The 18,244-nt window shown below is 32.5% G+C and overlaps 1 protein-coding gene across 10 annotated transcripts in view; it reads left to right on the top strand.

The window, feature by feature from the left end:
* Positions 1–3,723: 3,723 nt before the first annotated feature.
* LOC111057384 (aspartyl/asparaginyl beta-hydroxylase) overlaps positions 3,724–18,244 on the top strand; it is a 32,257-nt gene continuing 17,736 nt past the window's right edge. For 6 of the 10 annotated variants that reach the window (XR_005571045.1, XR_005571044.1, XR_005571047.1 and 3 more), the window contains exons 1-8: positions 3,724–3,859; positions 8,222–8,389; positions 9,381–9,473; positions 10,742–11,617; positions 12,788–12,951; positions 14,957–15,074; positions 15,954–16,031; positions 17,357–17,524. Coding sequence is in view for 4 of the 10 variants with exons in the window: in XM_039425731.1 (XP_039281665.1) it covers positions 3,739–3,859; positions 8,222–8,389; positions 9,381–9,473; positions 10,742–11,617; positions 12,788–12,951; positions 14,957–15,074; positions 15,954–16,031; positions 17,357–17,524 (1,786 nt within the window). In the remaining 6 variants the exon portion in view is untranslated. Of the gene's footprint in view, positions 3,860–5,475; positions 5,533–8,221; positions 8,390–9,380; positions 9,474–10,741; positions 11,618–12,787; positions 12,952–14,956; positions 15,075–15,953; positions 16,032–17,356; positions 17,525–18,244 lie in introns of those variants that run through there. The other 4 variants (XR_005571048.1, XM_039425740.1, XM_022344814.2 and 1 more) reach the window with 3 other exon arrangements.

Here is an 18,244-nt window from a genome sequence, read left to right on the forward strand (position 1 = left end):
GTGAACATGTTCATGAAATGAACCAAATGTTTATGTTTTGTTCTAAAGATGACGAACAAATCTAAAGTATTAAATGTGAATGGGTTAGAGGTTAGGTTTTATTCAGGTTATATTTAATAATGTGTTATTAGGATAGGTTAGGTTTTTGCTTTGAAATTGCAATATGCTAGAAGGGGCTAGGGTGCAGTTGGAGTCATGTTTTTTGATGTTTCAAATGTGAAAGGATAGGTTAGGGGGTTAGGATTTTGCTCTGAAATCTAAATTATTAAATGTGAAGGGGTTAGGGGTTAGTGGTTAGGTTTTTTTGGATTATATTTAATAATGTATGTATTATGTGACTGTTTTCTGTCAGAAGCAAATAGCCTACAAGTTTTGATTGTACTGTAGTTTTTTACTGTAATTTTTAGCTAAATTTTGTAGTTTAGGCTATAATGAAAAAAAATTAAGGAACCATAATAATCTAGAATCAGGCCTTCTTAGTTTGATGTAGAATAATGTTAAATTATGCATTGCGGGAGCCAAAGAATGTTGGTACCGGTAGGTAAGCTACTTTTTGAAGTGCAATACAAAACTGCATTAGCCTGTAATTGATGACCAATTATTTGATATTCTAAATTTTTTTATATAAGTTAGAGCTCTGTTTTATTCTCTTTATATTATCATTTGATGATTTGAATGGGTTTCATTAACTAACACGGCATTTAATATTAAATCTACGCGTTGGTCTAGCAAGCCACCTACCTAGTGTTTTAGTAGACCTACAATTAAGTTAATATGAGTTAAAGCTTTATTACCATAACACAGTGAAAAGTAAAAATATCAAGTCCAACTGAGTAAGTACGGTATGAATAGGCGTAATACCATTAGAACATATGGAAATTATATTTTCCAGGGAGGGACAAGTTAACACACCAATTCATCTATCTTGTCCATTCAAGCCTATAACTTGATGCCTACTGTATTGGTTACTTCCAATATGAATATTAAATTGCCAAGTCTTCCCATTATTCTGTTTTCTATTTTAATGTACCCTTTTTAATTATATTTTTCTTTAAACCATTGTTGAAACTATAGCCTACTGTAGTCTTGTTTTTCTTAAATTTTCTGACTTGATAATGTTAAGACACAACTCAAGTAGCCTACCGGTAAGTTAGGCTACTACACCTCCCGGTACCTGTATTATCATATTACAAGGTCAAATATTCTATAGAGTATCTTTGTATAGGCTATCAAAGATATGTGACTGTTATGGCCCAGATTAAGTTTATATTCATGGATATTAATAAATTTTTAGACTTTTCAATATTCGTAGTATGTCATGGAAAATGCTCAGTCACCAATATAATTAATTATTTAAGGATAAATCACCTATTCAATCGTTAGGAATTCGTCAATTTTAACTTGGCTAATTAAAAACTTTTAGTCATCTCTGGCTACTTTTTAAAGAGCATGGCTTATATTCTTGCTTTGATCGTTGGCAAAAATACCTTAATTTATGCCATTGCAGTGTCTCGCATGCTGCAAGTATTTCTAGAGCTTGTAGGTCTAATCATCAAAATAATGAGGAAAGTTTTGTAGGTCTAATCATCAAAATAATGAGGAAAGTTTTGTAGGTCTGGAATTGCTTGGTAAACTAGATAAAATGGCAGAAGATCACGCATTTTTTCTACAATTTTACAGAATTATAATATTTTTGGCGGTTAAATTAGACAACTTTGTGTTGAGTAAACTTGTATCCTCACCAAAAATGTTTGTTCTAATGTTGGCTAATTTATTTTAATCGTTGAAAGATGAAAGAATATCCTCAAGTATCAGTTAGGGTCTCAGATCGTTAAGTTTTCAGTTCATAAATTTCCCTATTTTGACAATTTCTTGATATACTGAAACCAATGGAAAGTTGAGCCATTATCAGTTCATCAAGTTTTCGTTGCAGGCTGACACAGACTGACACTCACTTCATCTCGATTTAGCCTAGATATAGATATAACAATTTTTGCCAGCTGGGTAGGTCTAGTGGTAAGGATAGGGAGCGTTACAGATTTCGGTCTGCTAGCACCGCCTGATTCGTAGGTTCAAATCCCGCCGATGGCATGGACGTTTGATCGTCTCATCGATTCACCAACACACTTTTCACTACCGACGCTAAGCTAAAAGCTCATGTGAGCATCATCCGCAATAAAAACAAAATAGGCCTATATTTAGTTGATTACAAATGATAGAAATTCTAGTCAGACATAGTCTAAAACAGCGGTTCTCAACCTGTAGTGGCGTAAAAGGATTTGGGGGGAGGCGTGAGCTATCCTAGAAAAATTATGAATACAAATAGAAAATGAAGCACAAAAAATTCAAGTTTCTAAGAAAGGCGTGAAGCAAAAACGTTTGAGAACCCATGATCTGAAACACGACCATACCTCATGAATCATTTGGTCTTCAGTTATTCAGATTAAAGATTTTTTCAAGAATATTACAAGTAATACAATCTTCCTTCTTGTATATTACTATATTGGTCATTGATTATTAATTTCTGAAATTTAGGCCAATTTAGATAAATAAGAGGTCTTTATTTTATAACGTCATCAAGTTTTCTATTATAGTGGAAAAAATTAAGTTATATTAAATTTCCGTTTATCCACAATATGCAGAAAAATTCATCTATCTACAGCAGTCTTTTGGAGAATCTTTTTAATACTCTGAATGTGATGATTAGTACAAGTTGTAGGTGAACTCTATGCAAAGCACTCTGTATTGTTGAGTAGCGATCGGCTCCTAGATTTGGGAATTGGTGTAGTTTGAGGTAGCTGCTCTCTGCTTTGCCTTGCCTGCTTTAGCCGCGTTGGCAGACGACGGACGGGTCAGTCTCCCTGAAATAGTCGTATTTCTAGGGGCTCACTCAATCGTGCTCTCTCCCTCCGCCCTCTAAAAATAGCCCGTAAACCTGCCTTCTATCCAGCCCGTTTATATTTTTATCTGATAATGCGATATTAGAAAGAAGTATTCGCACGAGTGTGTAAATCAAACTACACCTTTTGTTCTCTACTACCAACTTCTTCCCTATTCTGTTATTAGCTTGGTGATGTCTCCTCCCCATAACCACATTCTTATATTTCCGTCTTTCGCATGGAAAACAAAGACAGGTTTCGGCTATTTTCCTCAAAATTCTCACTGGCAGTATGCCAAAACATGACTTGCTTTTCTCTTCTAATTCCTCTTCTGCTTCTTTGTTGACCATCGTGGTTTCAGTAAATTTGGAGGCTACTAGCTTTAGAAAACGCAATACCTGAGACAAAGAGCAGACTTTAACTTCATAACAAAAATGATAATGTGATACAGTATTGATTCTTCATTCAGGAAAGCAAAATTAAAATTCAAAAGATAAACGGCTAGCTAATTTCATTCTTGAGATATCAAGAAAATTTATCATTATCGAATTATAAAATATTGTGAATGTGTATTAAATGAGAATGGAATAAAATTATTCCCACTAGACTATTCCTTCAATTTAGTTTTCGTTACTTTATTTTGATAGGTGGAGTGAGCAAATTGACATAAACTTCTCATAAAATTGACATAAAAGTGAGTAGCTCATAAAATGTAAAATGCATCATTAACGTATCAGTCGACTTCAAAATGTATTAAGTTTAGGTTTTTTATATTTCATTGATTTTAATAATTCTTTTTACGTGGGATAAACTGGCTGAAAATTTTCAAGTTGATTTTTGGGTAATCTCAATTTGTTACATGAATGTTATAAAGAATTTCCGATTTTTTTATCCAATAACAGGGCAGCTGGAACAGAAACGCAGTGAAGAATATCTTGAAGAGAGGGAGATTTTTCGTCGATCTAGTTCCACAAACGAAGGTTCTAGCTATAGATTTGGCTAGTGTGTACTATATTTGAAAAAGTTGAATTCCTTTGACATGACATGAGCTAGTGACAAAATATCATCACTGTTGGGAGCACATACGAGGAATGTTAACTACTTTCTTGAAACTTTTTTCATAAATTCTCTGATTCATTTTATAAACTCTTTCATTCGCCAAATCGTTTAATCCACGTTAATGAGATTCTAGTCAATTTTATTTCTGCTTGCTCTTTGAAATAGAGAAGATTATTTGTTAATATTCAGCTTTATCTCTTTTCCGTGGCGATTAAGATTTTGCTCTTTTATTATAATATTGTGTGCGATAAAAAATATATTGTTATAATTGCTAAACTATTTTTTTTATTTTTCCAAGTTGAATTATCCATTATTACTGCTCAGTATACCATATAACGTAGTTATTCATACCTTTAGCAAATATGCTAAGTTGTGGCCGTCGATTCTATTCAAGACAAAATACAATGTAATAATTTTTAGTACAACGTTTTTTTTATATTTTTTAAGTAGCAAGTTATTACTGTACTGTAGGCTACTGAATGATATTTTGTCATAAGCTGTCCTCACCTTAATATTTTTTGGGTTGTACCTCATCCTATTTCCTTGATTTGAAATTCCCCTCTTCTGTAACTTTTCTTCGTACAATGTTTCTCGTGCTGGTCACTACAGTCCCAAAATGCTTGAGATCTGATCGACTGGCACATTGATTTGATTACAAGTTAATTGAGTTTCAAGGCTATTGATCGCATGAAGTTCAATAATTGTTATGAGTTGAATTCTCTCTTCTAACAACTTATCAAAGGCAACGGGTATTGAAGATGTTATCTAGATTTATCTAAATAGAATCTGCAATTTTAGAATCAATTTAGTATCTACACTTGTCTTTGGGATTAAATTGTTGAGCTTTAATATTTCGACCTCAAGAATGACCTACAGGTCGAAAATATTAAATTTGTTATTACAAACTATTTATGTGTCGGTCTCATGGTTAGGTCTTAGAAAAAACAATCAATCATGTATAGGATTTCTCTGGTTTGATCTACAGGCCTTCAGTCTGGCTGACGGATCACACTGAAGATCAATCTCCACATATGAAGGAGTCGCTATGTGACAAAAACTCTACAAAGTTGGACTACTCTGTTGAGATCGTGTCTTGATAATACTGTCTATAAACTGAAAACAGTATTCGAATACACAGATTATAGTTTTGTAGATTAGATTGGGTAAATTTTAAAAATTAGTAGTTCAGCTCCGGTCAAAGTTAATCAGTTCTCACTGACAACTTATGTTGAGAATACTATTATAATCTGACACTAGGCAAATTTATACTCGCATCGCAGTTATAACCTAGTTTCCAATGCAATAACATATTTATAATTAGTTGAACTCAATCCAGGATATTTTTTATGAATTAGCCTACAATATCTTGAAGGGACCTATCCTAACCTGAGGTCATCAATGAAGTACCATATAATCAATTTAATACATACAACATTATTTTTATTTATGTGAAAACACACATTTCAGATAAAGTAATACAATATTTGTTTTTCAAATATTTAGTTTCAATCACTCACATTGTTTTGTATCTATGCAGATGCCAACTACCCAGGTCATAGTAATGAACATAGCCCTTCCAAAATGGGAAAGTCTGGTTTGTAATTTGTCAATTTAGGAAACTTTTTTAACATTATGAATAATTTTGTTTATTAATTCTTTGTAAATATATTTTAGATTTTTTTATCATTTGATCACATGCTCCATAATCCACGTTATTAATACTTTTTCGGTTCATTTGTTTATTAATTGTTTGTAAAATAATTTTTCATGTAAATATATTATACTCTATAATCCTCGTTTTTAATATTTTGTGTATTGAATTTTACACTTTAGCTCTTCAATTAACTCTTTGTCCATTTTATGAGTCACCCTGTCTGGGCAAGGATTGTTTGTAATAATTGTCTTTCACACTTCCATTCCCTCTCTTCCATCAACCTCTCAAACATTGATTTCATAACATTCTAATCTTGAAAATACGCACATAAAGATCACATACGCTTCTGGAATAATGTAATTTAATTGCAATGTTGATTAGCTTATTAGGTACCTTGACTATCGTAGCTTATAATAGCCATCTCTGGGATGCTATCCACCAAAGTTGACTAGAGGTATCTGTCAAGATATTGCCCCTATCTATCATATAGAATGACTTACAAATCAGTTTTCATAGTTTTGTCATTTTCATAACTCCGTGATTGATAACTAATGGCTCATTCATTCTGTTTTTGGTTATTTTCATTGCCACTTCAAATCTTATCTTATCTTCATAATTGGTCTCTGAATCTCTACTGGAATCGCAATTGAGACATTCATTCAATTATCAAAGTTCTAGAACCTTTTTTTCATTTTTTCCGGCTGAAATGTTTTAGCCTTCGACTCTATGAATCATGTACTTGAGGACAAACACTCTCAACTTGATTAATCAAGCCAAATTCATTATATCAAATTACTACCCAGAAGGATGTAAATCTTACTACTTATATGCTACAGTAGTAAGTTACTGAACTTTGCTGAGGTAAAAAAATAGCGAATATAGACGGTATCAGAGAAGGTACGTTAGCTGAAAGTGTTGAAAGTAATGCATGTGAACCATTCCTCAGTTTCCTTCTACTTTCTACCCTACATTCGCCGCTCCACAATATTCCGTTACATTTGAATAGATGCATTATTTTTCCACTGTCCCAGTTACCCCTTCTCCGCTCCCATCTACCTTTGCCGCTCCAACATGTTTTAACGCTTAGGATTAACTTTTTGTTATTTTCTTACTAAACTTTCCATTTACATGTTATCTTCACTTTTTCATGACTATGCATGTACTAGTAGGTAGTAATATTTTGTGATTGACTCCTTATAATCCAATTGATCTTTAAATTTTTTCCTCTGAATTATTTACAACTCAAATTCCCATCCAAATTTCTACAAGTGATTGATTTTAATTTTGCATGTGCACATGAGTGAACATTTCCGCATCATCTTCAGTTTTTTCTGTTCGATTATTGTTTCTGTAACATATTTATTTTTGTAACGTATTTATTTTTCAGTGTTAATATATTTTTTTCGTTTTTGGCAAATTGGTGGCAAAAGATACAATTATTTGAAAACATGGTGTTTTAGAATATAATTTTTTGTCTTGAATAATTCTGCATTAATTTCACACCATCATTGGCTAGCATCACGGTTCAAGTAGTGCCCTTGCTCCAGAAGTGCATCAACCTAACAAAGTATCAAATTTCCAATTCTATCCTTACCTTTTGTTTCTTCAACTAGATTCGTGTGTGACGCAAATTTCATTGAACTGTTCTATATACATTATGATATAATATCTTATAAACTTTATATTTATAATTATATTTAAGTGTCTAAGCCCAGTCAAATTAAAGACCACATCCATCAAAAATCCATCTCCTCATTTTTTGAAAGTTTAATTGTTTCTCAGCAATTTCATCGCTGTAAATGTTCAATTTATCGTCTCATTGTTTCAAAATTGAGCTTATCAGACGAAGAAAAAGATACTCTAGATTCTAGAATTTTTATCTCAATCGTTTTTGAAATGAAGTTATTGGATTATTTCTACCGATAGAGCTTAAATAGAGCTACGGCTATCTGATAATGATGCCTTAGAGAAATCGTACGCTAGTAAGATAGTATTTTTATTCTATGCTATCATCCAGTTGAGCGTAGGACTTTGATACTGCACAACCAGTAACCATCACAAACATCCCATTACAGCATAATATAAATTATTATTCATCCACTTATTGCGTTACAAACGTTACAATATTGGAATGAATAGACAGGCGCTAGAACAAAATTCTTGTGTTCCTAAATTATGTACAATAAATTTTCCGAAGTAGGATGTTGTACATCACACCGACAAATTATATTTCCACTTTTACCAGTTGAATCGACCCCTTCAGGAATATATGAAGCTTGAAGTTGTATTTTAGTGGTATAAATCATAGTTAATTTTTCAGGATTGATAGCAGTAGGCCTATGCGAAAAAAGTTTCAAATAATTTACTTCGATTTTATCAGTCTTGAGGTCTATTAATGGAATGATTGCCATTTCACATCTACTTTGCTACTGTATTCTGTATTTTATTTAGACCTAATCTATTTCTGAATCATCCATGTTGCTGTGTCACCAAAAAAGCTAGATATTTTATAGAAGTATCAAAATTTGAGGATGTTTAATGTGAGGATGTTGGATTCTCAACCACAATTCAATTGATTTACATTTGGAAAGTAAATTTCAGGTTGTTATCTTATTTTATGTTTTTCCAGATGAAGGTTTGGATTACCTGAACTCGAATCCTGAAGATATAATCCACGTTCAGAAGGATGCATTCCTTGGTGGCAACATCTGCACCAAAGTCATCTTCTTCTGCCTGCTGGGTGCACTCGGAGTCATGGTCAGCTTCATCATATTCGAATACAGAGGATCAAACGATTGTGAGTAACTGAATACACAGACTAGATATTGTCCATATTCGGTATGGATAACTAAGTTACCACTATATCACCTCCACATCTACTCAGAAAGATTGTTTGTGAAAATATTAGTACTGATATGCTAAGTTTCAATTCGCGTCAAAAATATTAATTTAGTGTAGCCTGGAGTGAATATTAAAGAAAAAATTCAATGTAAGTTCCTCATAATGTGAAATAATGAATCAGTCTCAGCTATCATAAATATTTGTTTTCAAATTTAGCACTGTAATAATTTATTTTTTAGAATTTTCTGTATTGATTATTAATGAATAAAGTATTCATTGAAATATAAGAAATTTATTCAATTCGTTTTTTTTTCATAATAATTGGGAGTTTTCTTATATAAAATATATTGATTCAATCACATCCTTTATTTACTGTAAAATTATAATTTTGATTGAAATGTGAACTCGTCACATATTGCGTTAAACCAGACACACATGTGTTGCTTAAAACCAGTTTGCAACTGTACGTTTGCTTCTTGAGTTGAAAAGAAATTCCTAAAACAAGAAAATAATAATCTAGAGGTTGGAGTACTTCTTGAAGGATACTAGAACTGTAGGCTTGTGAAAATCAGTATCACAAAAACGTTTCTATTTTTCAAATGCTGGTTGAGATGGAATTTGCCTGTGAAAATCGTATTCAAGAACTTTATACGAACTCTTATAAAAAACGAACTTTACAGGAACTCGTATATAAAACCTTGAATGTGTTTGTCAAGAATTCTATACTACCTATGATTGTACCTGTATCCTAGACCTATGATTGTTTTACCGTAAACAGTATCTTAGACCTTAGATCTGTGCTTCAAAACCTTGAATATTTTGTTAGTTTTTTGTTTACAAAATACTACACGAGTCATTTTTTCTCATAATGTGATATTTCAATACGATAAATGATTGTGCACGATCATTTTTTGCTATAAATTTAAGTTTATTTTTACGTTTTTCAGTGGAAACACAGTCTGCAGTGGACTCACCCTGGTCTCAAATGCTGGAAGGATGGGTCGATTCAAACATAGATGAGCATCATGACGATCATCCTGGTAATTATTAATTTTCCATTATTCATTTTCATAATTTCAACAAAAATATATTTTTTAATTCTGATTAATTGAAACAACTGGAAAACTCGTTTTGTACTTCTGTATGTAAATTTGTTTAATTTCGTTTTTTCTCTAGCTGGTTCGATTTAAATATGTTTGGTATATTCGTATACATTATAATCCTGATAAAGCGTGTTTTTAATTTGATATTTAGGGTAAAAATCTTTTTCTGTATCCTCAATTGACATTGTTACGACACTTTTGAAATATTTAAGAATGATCAAATTGTAATAATATAGTGCCTTAATTTATTATGAAATTTATGAGACTATTCATACTTTAATAATAATCTAATTTGATTTTATTGCAACACGACATAATGTAGATGTTCAACTCACAAGTCGGCTTGATAAAATATCCAGAATTCCTATAAAACAAGAATAAGCTGCCTACACATTTGACATGAATTTATCACAAAGCACACCGAACTATATAAACATGTCCAACGTGTTTGCAGCGTTTTCCTGTATTACAAGACTTCCGGATTTGCTCCCTGATTTGTTGTGAAAAAATGGCTATGGTCTCATGATAATATTATGACAATATCATAATTATTATAGAATTAGACATGACATTTGAATGAACTTGATTGTAATGTTTGCTTTTGCTAGATTCTGATCAAAGTAAAAAACTCAAGAACTTTCATTTTTTCAAGCTCCAAGCTTTCTAAGTCACTCATAATTCTGTTTCGTCTTCTTAGGCTCTATTTTTGAGATAAAGTATATTTATTGATTATATGATTATATATCAGGAATGTTTGTATCGGCTCTCAACAGTTAACAGGAACTCACTTCTAGATGAATTTTCTCTGTTTTCTATTTATTTATTCTTTTTTAATTTTTTTAAAATCTGCATGATTGTAAGGGTAAAAATAAAAAGGGTATTGTAAAAAATAGGCAACCCTGTTTTTAAATTGGTTAGTTCACTATTAAAACTATGGGAGAAAGCTGATGTTATCAATGATATAACTTACATTATTTAGGCTTTTTATGAATATCATAGATTAATGATAATATGAAATTTTCTTCTATGACCTAGAATATGAAGCAGTATTGTGTTCAAGATAATACTCAATTTTATTAATCAGGTCAGGTACTATTGGTTAGTATAAATGTATTATTAGTTAATATTTCTTTGTGTGCAGTTATCTATGATTCATTCATTTTGTTCTCTAGTATTCCATTAGAAATATGAATGTAATATTCTAGAAGAAGACGACGAGGTAGATGTTTCTGGAGAAGAGGACGAACACGAAGAAGAAGAAGATGAAGAAGATGACCTTGATGAAGCCAGTGGTGAGCAAGAGGATGATGGATATGAAAGTGGGGAAGAAGTAGAGGATGATGATGATGATGATGAAGAGGAAGAAGAAGAAGAGGATGATGATGAAGAGGAGGAGGAAGATGATGATGATGAAGAAGAGGAGGAGGAGGATGAGGAGGAGGAAGAAGAAGAAGAGGAGGAGGATGAGGAGGAAGAAGAAGAAGAAGAAGAAGATGAGGAGGAGGAGGAAGAAGAAGAGGAAGAGGATGAGGAGGAAGAAGAAGAAGAAGATGAGGAGGAGGAGGAAGAAGAAGAAGATGAGGAGGAGGAAGAAGAAGAAAGAGAAGAGGAGGAGGAAGAGGACGACGAAGAGGAGGAAGAGGACGACGAAGAGGAAGAGGAGGAGGAAGACGACGACGAAAAAGAAGAGGAGGAGGAGGATGAAGACGAAGATCAAGAGGATGATGATGATGAAGAAGAGGAGGAAGAAGATGAAAAAGAAAAGGATGAAAGTGGAGAGGTGGAGGAGGATGATGATGATGATGACAAGGACGATGACAATGATAAAGAAGATGAAGACGATGATGAAGAAGAAAAAGGTGATGATGAAGATGACGACAATGACAATGATAATGATAAATTGGACTATAAGAGTGAAGAATCGGAGGATGATGGTTATGAAACAAAAGATGATGATGATGGCGACGATGATAATGATGATGAGGAGGAGAAAAAACCGATCAAAAAAAGACCAACGATCGTTTGGAGTCTGAAAAAGAAACCAAAATCTGTGTTGGCTGCAAGGGGCAAAGCTGATCACAGTAAGATTCTATACAAGTCATGTTTTTGAGTGTGTTTTTTGGATTGAATAATTATTATCTCATGAAATATGTGTATTTAACTAACAGATTTTGGATGTTGTGAGTTTTCAATTTAATCATCAACATACTTGCCAATTTAACAAATTGTGGGGCTCATCATGACTATTACAGCCTTGGTCTGTAATATACTGTAAGTCATAGTGGCAATGGCTCTAATGAACTAGAGAAAATTTAAATGCATGATTTGATTAGTATTATTTACGATATTATGTCAATTTATTGGCTAATATAGCATAAATACCTATAGTGATGTTTTAGTTGTCAATTTATGACTAATGATTTCGTTTTCATGTTACTATGCTTTCATTATTGTTTGCGTTTGTTCGTGATGTTCAATTTTGTTCAAAAATTATTATGTATGCTGTCTTTTCTTGTTAACGAAATTAATTGACTTGTTTGTTTTTAGAATGTATGTCCCTCACCATTTGATATCCAATGTCTAATCAGTCGAATTGCTTGATTTTCTCAACATGATTTGTTACTATATTAATTTATACTTAACAATTCCTGACACTATTAATAAATATTTACTAATCAGTGAAATATTCAGTAGCATTGAAGTATATTCCAAATACTTTTATATCATTCCTAATGAAGGCATAATTTTCAGTGTGAGCCTGATCTAGAGGCTAGAGTCAACTTTGAATTCCATTTACTTTTATCCAACGTTGAATAGCATAAACATTGGAACGAAGCTTAGTGAATATTAAGTATGAAGTTCTCTTTGAAGAATCATAACCAACAAAATATGTTTTTTATAGAATTATCAAATTTTCAAACTCTACATTAGAAAATAATAAATGCTCAAATAATATATCACTCTGTACTAGATTTATTATCAATCTCATCAGTAAAATAGTATTATAATATTGGCTCTTTTCAAATGTAATGTTTTCCAAGGATGGCAAGGATAATACAGTAACTAGGAGTTTATAGCCGTTGAATCTATTTCGTTCTATTTCATATTACTATTAATTCAAACAGATTTAGTCCAGTCGTCGTATTGCATTAGCTATTCGTTGAAGTATTTCTTCTAGTTCATATGACAATTTTTAACACCTTGTAAGACAGGACTTCCCCAATAATATATACATTTCCTCTCAATTTTAGATGCTCCTGATGATGATGATAATGATGAGGATGACAATGATGATCGACATGGTCATGATGTTGGAAGTAAGAAAGGCCATGATGATGATGATGATGATGATGATGACGATGATGGCGATGAAGGAAAAGTAAAAGCCTCAATTAAAGAAGAAAAAAAGTCAAAGGTATTACAGCTATAATAATACCATGTTATTTGTTTGTAAGATTATACTCTTTCATCCACGCCATCGATAAGTTGATGTACTACATTCTGTTTTATTTTCAATTAGAGAAAGATGTTTTGATAGTTCTGGTGTTAGCCTATATAGACTATATGCCTCTATCAGGACTTCCTATATACCGGACCTGCGCCTACAAACAAATGGCCGCCATAGGTGGTGGCCGGCATTGATATTTTAAACGGGAACTAGACAAACTGAAATTTCGACGAACTGAGACACTCTCTAACAGCTGATTATAGTCGCCCAAGCGAAAATGGGCCTCTCAAGTTCGAAGTTTCCTCTTGACACCACCACACTTCTCTACCAACACTGTTGCCACTTTGTACTAAGGGTGGCTAGTAAGAGAGTAAGTGAATGTGTGTGAGAGAAAGGGTGCGAGAATGAAGTTTTGCTCGTGTGAGGAGTATTGTTTGTCTTCTCTGGATTGTTAACTATGACGAGGACAATATAGTTCACAGTTTTACAAATGTATTGTAATGTATTGTACATTTGCAAATTTAAAAATGCAGAGTGAAGTGGACACTTCAAGAATATTGAATAACATAAATGAAATTACGTCACTCCACTTCCAATTATTGATTATAATAGAAGTCTTCAAGTAACCTTCATGAAGTAATAGCTCAGTTTATAAATAGTTGCTTATATAATGAAAAATCAATATAATGAATAATGAATATAATGAATTATATAATGAATAAATAATACCGTAAAATTTATTTTTTGAAGATGACATCTTGCAGGTTGTTCCTTTTCTACGCAAACATTCATGTAGTCTCTCCATCCCATTGTCCATGGTTTGACGCAACATTACAACCGGAATTTGAAATCGCTACTCGAATCTTGGCTTTTAATTCTGCAAAAACTGAAGAATTGAAAGCCAAGATTCGAGAAGCGATTTCAAATTCCGGTTGTAATGTTATTACGTCAAACAATGGACAATGTGATGAAGAGACTACAGGAATGTTTGCGTAGAAAAGGAACACACCTGCAAGATGTCATCTTCAAAAAATAAATGTTACGGTATCATTTATTCTAAAATTGCATTATTTTTACTTCTTTTGAATGATATGAAAAACTTTATTTAAAGATTTGTTTTTCTTGAAATAATTCAACTTTCAAAATTTCCCGTTTCTCTGAAACACTCTGTACATAACAATCCTCCATTTCATGATGTTGAAGAAGATAGCGGAGAAGGGGTGGAGGTAACGGGGGATGTTATTATTATAACTTCAAAGAATGACACAATAGCATTTTTGAACCTGACGTGCTCAAAAGTATTTGTGACAGGTAGTAACGGAAAAGAAGTAGAGGGAAGGTATGAGAAGGAAAGAGCGATCTTCAGGGTGTAGAAATATAGTCAATGTATATAGACTGGTCGAGTGAGGGGTGGACAACATTTCAGTGGCCTTGAGAGGCCCATTTTCGCTTTGGCGACTATAGTGATTTTTTCTCAGTAGGATTCCTTAAGACCACCACATACAGCGGCCATTTTTTTCTATGCTCAGGTCCTGTAGTATATAGGAGGTCCTGTCTCTATATAGCCTGTCTGAGTATCCAGAATTGCAGTGATGGTTTGGAAATTCCCAAAATAAATCTTACCCCTGTCCAGTATTCCAAGATCACTGCTTCATTGTTTGAGCAACATAATAATCATTTTCATAAATATCATTAAACTTCTACAAAATAGGCATTAATTGATATTAATATATTTTTGTATTTTATAAAAATCCAGGTACTATTCTTGAATCATTTATTCAACGTTTTCATTCTCTTATCACTCTGATATAAGGTTTCATTGATACTCCCCTCCCCTCGATAGCCTATTACTCAATTCAAATGTATAAAACCAATGTTATATTACATACTAACGTACATGAATCTCTGTTGTGTGAAATTTAAAGTTTGGTTGTCGAAAATTCGTTTATCATTCCCCATTTTGAAATTTCAGAAGAAGTCCAAAAGTAAAAAGAAAGATAAGGATAGCAAGGACGATGAAGTATTAGAAAAGTTGGAAGAAACGCCAGAAGTAGAACAGGAAGAAGGCGGAGAAGAAGAAACATCTGGTGGTATGTATTTCAGTTTGCGCTGGTTCCATTCAGTATGGTTTAAGGCTCTCATACAATAATTTGATCAACAAATGGATGAATACAATTATATCATTTGATCAATAAAACATGTACAAACAATATTTGTTTGAAAACCATCTCAGTTGACATGAGAATAACGAATATTCTCTGCTCAATCACTCCCTCAAATGTAAGGTGATTTCTAAGTCCTGTTACCTAACTGTTTTAAATGTAAATCATGAATAAAGTATACAATTTAAATTATAAAACTTTAAACTAAATATTAATCATAACTCTAATCAGAGAAATCAACCAACACTACCTGATCTGTAGAGGTTCAATGGGTCTATCAAATCAGTGTTATAGCACTAAAACAATTTGGAAAGTTTGGTAACAGGATTCGAAAATCATTCTGTAGTAATATTAATAGAAGCATTAATCTCACCATGTTTTCTTGGGTAATCCAATTGCAAAAAAATATATTCACAAATCTTACTAAATTAGCCAATCCATGGATGTGATGCTATTAAGTATCAGCTATTCTCAAGAAGCTATGTTATTAACAAAAGCTTAATTTTAAATGTTTATAAATACTGAATTGCCAATTTATAAAATAATGTGATGGTATATTTTTAAAGTTTGACGAGCATCAAGTTCAAAATGTGTTGAGATGATTCAATCAGTCAGATATATAATTATTGAAACTTAATTTTTTTTAAAGTGTATACACCTATCAGTGATAACTAGGAACCAGGATGAGACACAATTCGAAAAGTCCTCACTTTGCCAACTGAATTGTCTTACAATCATAATGTTTCATTATCATTCGTTATTCCAGATGTGATGAAAATGCTTAACAAATAGTGATGTTGTTTACAGTTGCATTGAAATTTGGAGTGGGTGTAGCCCTAGTGGTAGTCGCTCATGTCGTTCTTGTTAGGAAATGGAACAGTATTGGTTAGTAAGGTGCCATCCTCTAGGTATTTCGCATTGGATTTTCTCTAACCCTAGTTTTCCATGAAAATTAATAATTTTAATCATGATTTTCTTTTATTTGCAGTTTATTTTTATTTCTATTTCTTCTATTCAATTTTCAGTGATAATTTTCAATAGTAATTCCTTTTAAAAGCTACCTACCTTCTTTTATCTTGCTCAGCATAATACTGAATGTTCGCAACTAATCCCCTAATCCGATTATTAGCCCTGGTGTATTCTATGTGTTATGGTTTTCACTCGGTATGTCCATATATCTTATGAGTTATTCTAATTTGTCTAAAAGTAGTCTTTATTCAGAATACATTACGATTTCTGTAGTATTAATTTTGATGTGATTAATTTTAATTTGGGTGGCTCGTTGGAGTAAGTGATAATGCGCCGGTCTAATAATCAATAGAACCCGAGTTCTAATCTCGACCGGGCAAAAAGTTTTTGACCACAGCACAATCACATAAATACGGCCTTCCATCTTTCGGAGGAGACGATAAGTCGTCGGTCCCGACTACCTAAAAAGTAGTCATCTTTCATCATCATCCCTCTCACTCATTACCCACGCACAAGCCTAAGAGCTTATGTAGGCATCACCCTCAGTATTATTTTCTTTAGTTTTTTTCCTCAAATTACTCGTACCAGAAGGTAGAGGTTAGCAAAGCAAGCCAGTCGGCATGTTTCTTATTTTTCTATACAATGGGTGACTCCTTATTGTAATCTACATCCTGTTTACAACCAATCTTGGATACAGTTGAAACTATAACAATTATTATTATTACAGGTCACTATCATCATATTATATTTCACTAATACAGCCCAATGTAGATTTGTTTGTACACCTCGTTATTGATTCCACTAATAGTATTCTTCTGTTTTTGTTGAGCCATTTTCTTTTCACTGATAAATACTAGTTATCAACTCTCAAATGATAAATAACACTCACATTTGTAGGCGACAATTTTTTCCCGATGTTATGTATAAATTATTGAACCACAACAAAGACAGTTGCAGAAATACTTTGTCTTGATTTTTTTCTTGAAAGTTAGTTTTTATCAAATTTTATTCCTAATTTCTAGCATAATTCTTTTATCAAATTGTTGTTGTATTATTATAATATCGTGTTATGGTGATGATAGTAACGTGTGCTCTAACAAAGCTTCAATTCTTATTGCAAGTTTTTGTATTGAGTGCTGTGCATCTAATCTTAACAAGTTTTCAATTGCATTTTTGATAAGTGAAATACTTCAGCCTACTTTGGATTCTGTTAACTTCAATTGACCTTTTTCAATTTTCAGGTGCTGGAGAATCGAAAATAGAAAAAGAGATTGTTGCGTCGAAGCAATCAATAGAAGCCATCCCTAAACCTGAGACGCCAGACCTTTTGTCTCGGCGAAAGACTCTGGTTCCTCCCTCTTTTACAGAAGACTTTCATCCTTCGCGATCACCATCCCCTCCTCTAGATGGTACAATGCATCACATTATGCCTCAACAAGTTTATTCATTGAACTTTAGAATAGTGGTGTCTCATAAGGATGTTGTTCCTTTCTACCCAAGTACCGCACCGGTCTACATTTTTTCAAATATCACGGTTGTTATGCTTTAATATCTAATTGAAAGTTTTGTAAATTCATATAGGAAAGAAGTCATTTTTTAAATCTTCAATGTAATGAAGTACTGAAACATTATAAAATCTTTAAAGAGCTGCATTTCTATAACTTTCAATATCGGTTCATTTTTTTTACTTGAAAATGTGTTTTCCAGTTGTTTTAGTTTGATAAGAATTTATTTTAAGAAATAATATAATCATAACCATATTTTGAGTAATTACTGCATGTATTGAATTATATTTCTTATTGCTGTTTTAGGACAGCTTTGAGTCCTCTTGTTATCCTTTTCATGGTAGAATTTTCTTGATCTGTGTCACTTGAACCTATCATTTCTCATTAAATACAAAATTATTTTTAATGATGTGTTTGAAGATGATGATGAAATGCTGTGCGGAAGTTCAATTTGTAATACATATCTCAATAGTTGATCAGTTATTTACATTATAACCTTACTTTTATTTAGAGCATTTGTATTGAGCATAAAGACTAAAGGCCCGGTTGCACAAATGTTGGTTAAATTTTAACCGTGATTAATTTCACTAGAACCAATCAGAGAAGACCTTTTTGATTGGTTCT

This window comes from Nilaparvata lugens, chromosome 1 (genome assembly GCF_014356525.2).
Source record: "Nilaparvata lugens isolate BPH chromosome 1, ASM1435652v1, whole genome shotgun sequence".
Taxonomy (NCBI): Eukaryota; Metazoa; Arthropoda; class Insecta; order Hemiptera; family Delphacidae; genus Nilaparvata; species Nilaparvata lugens.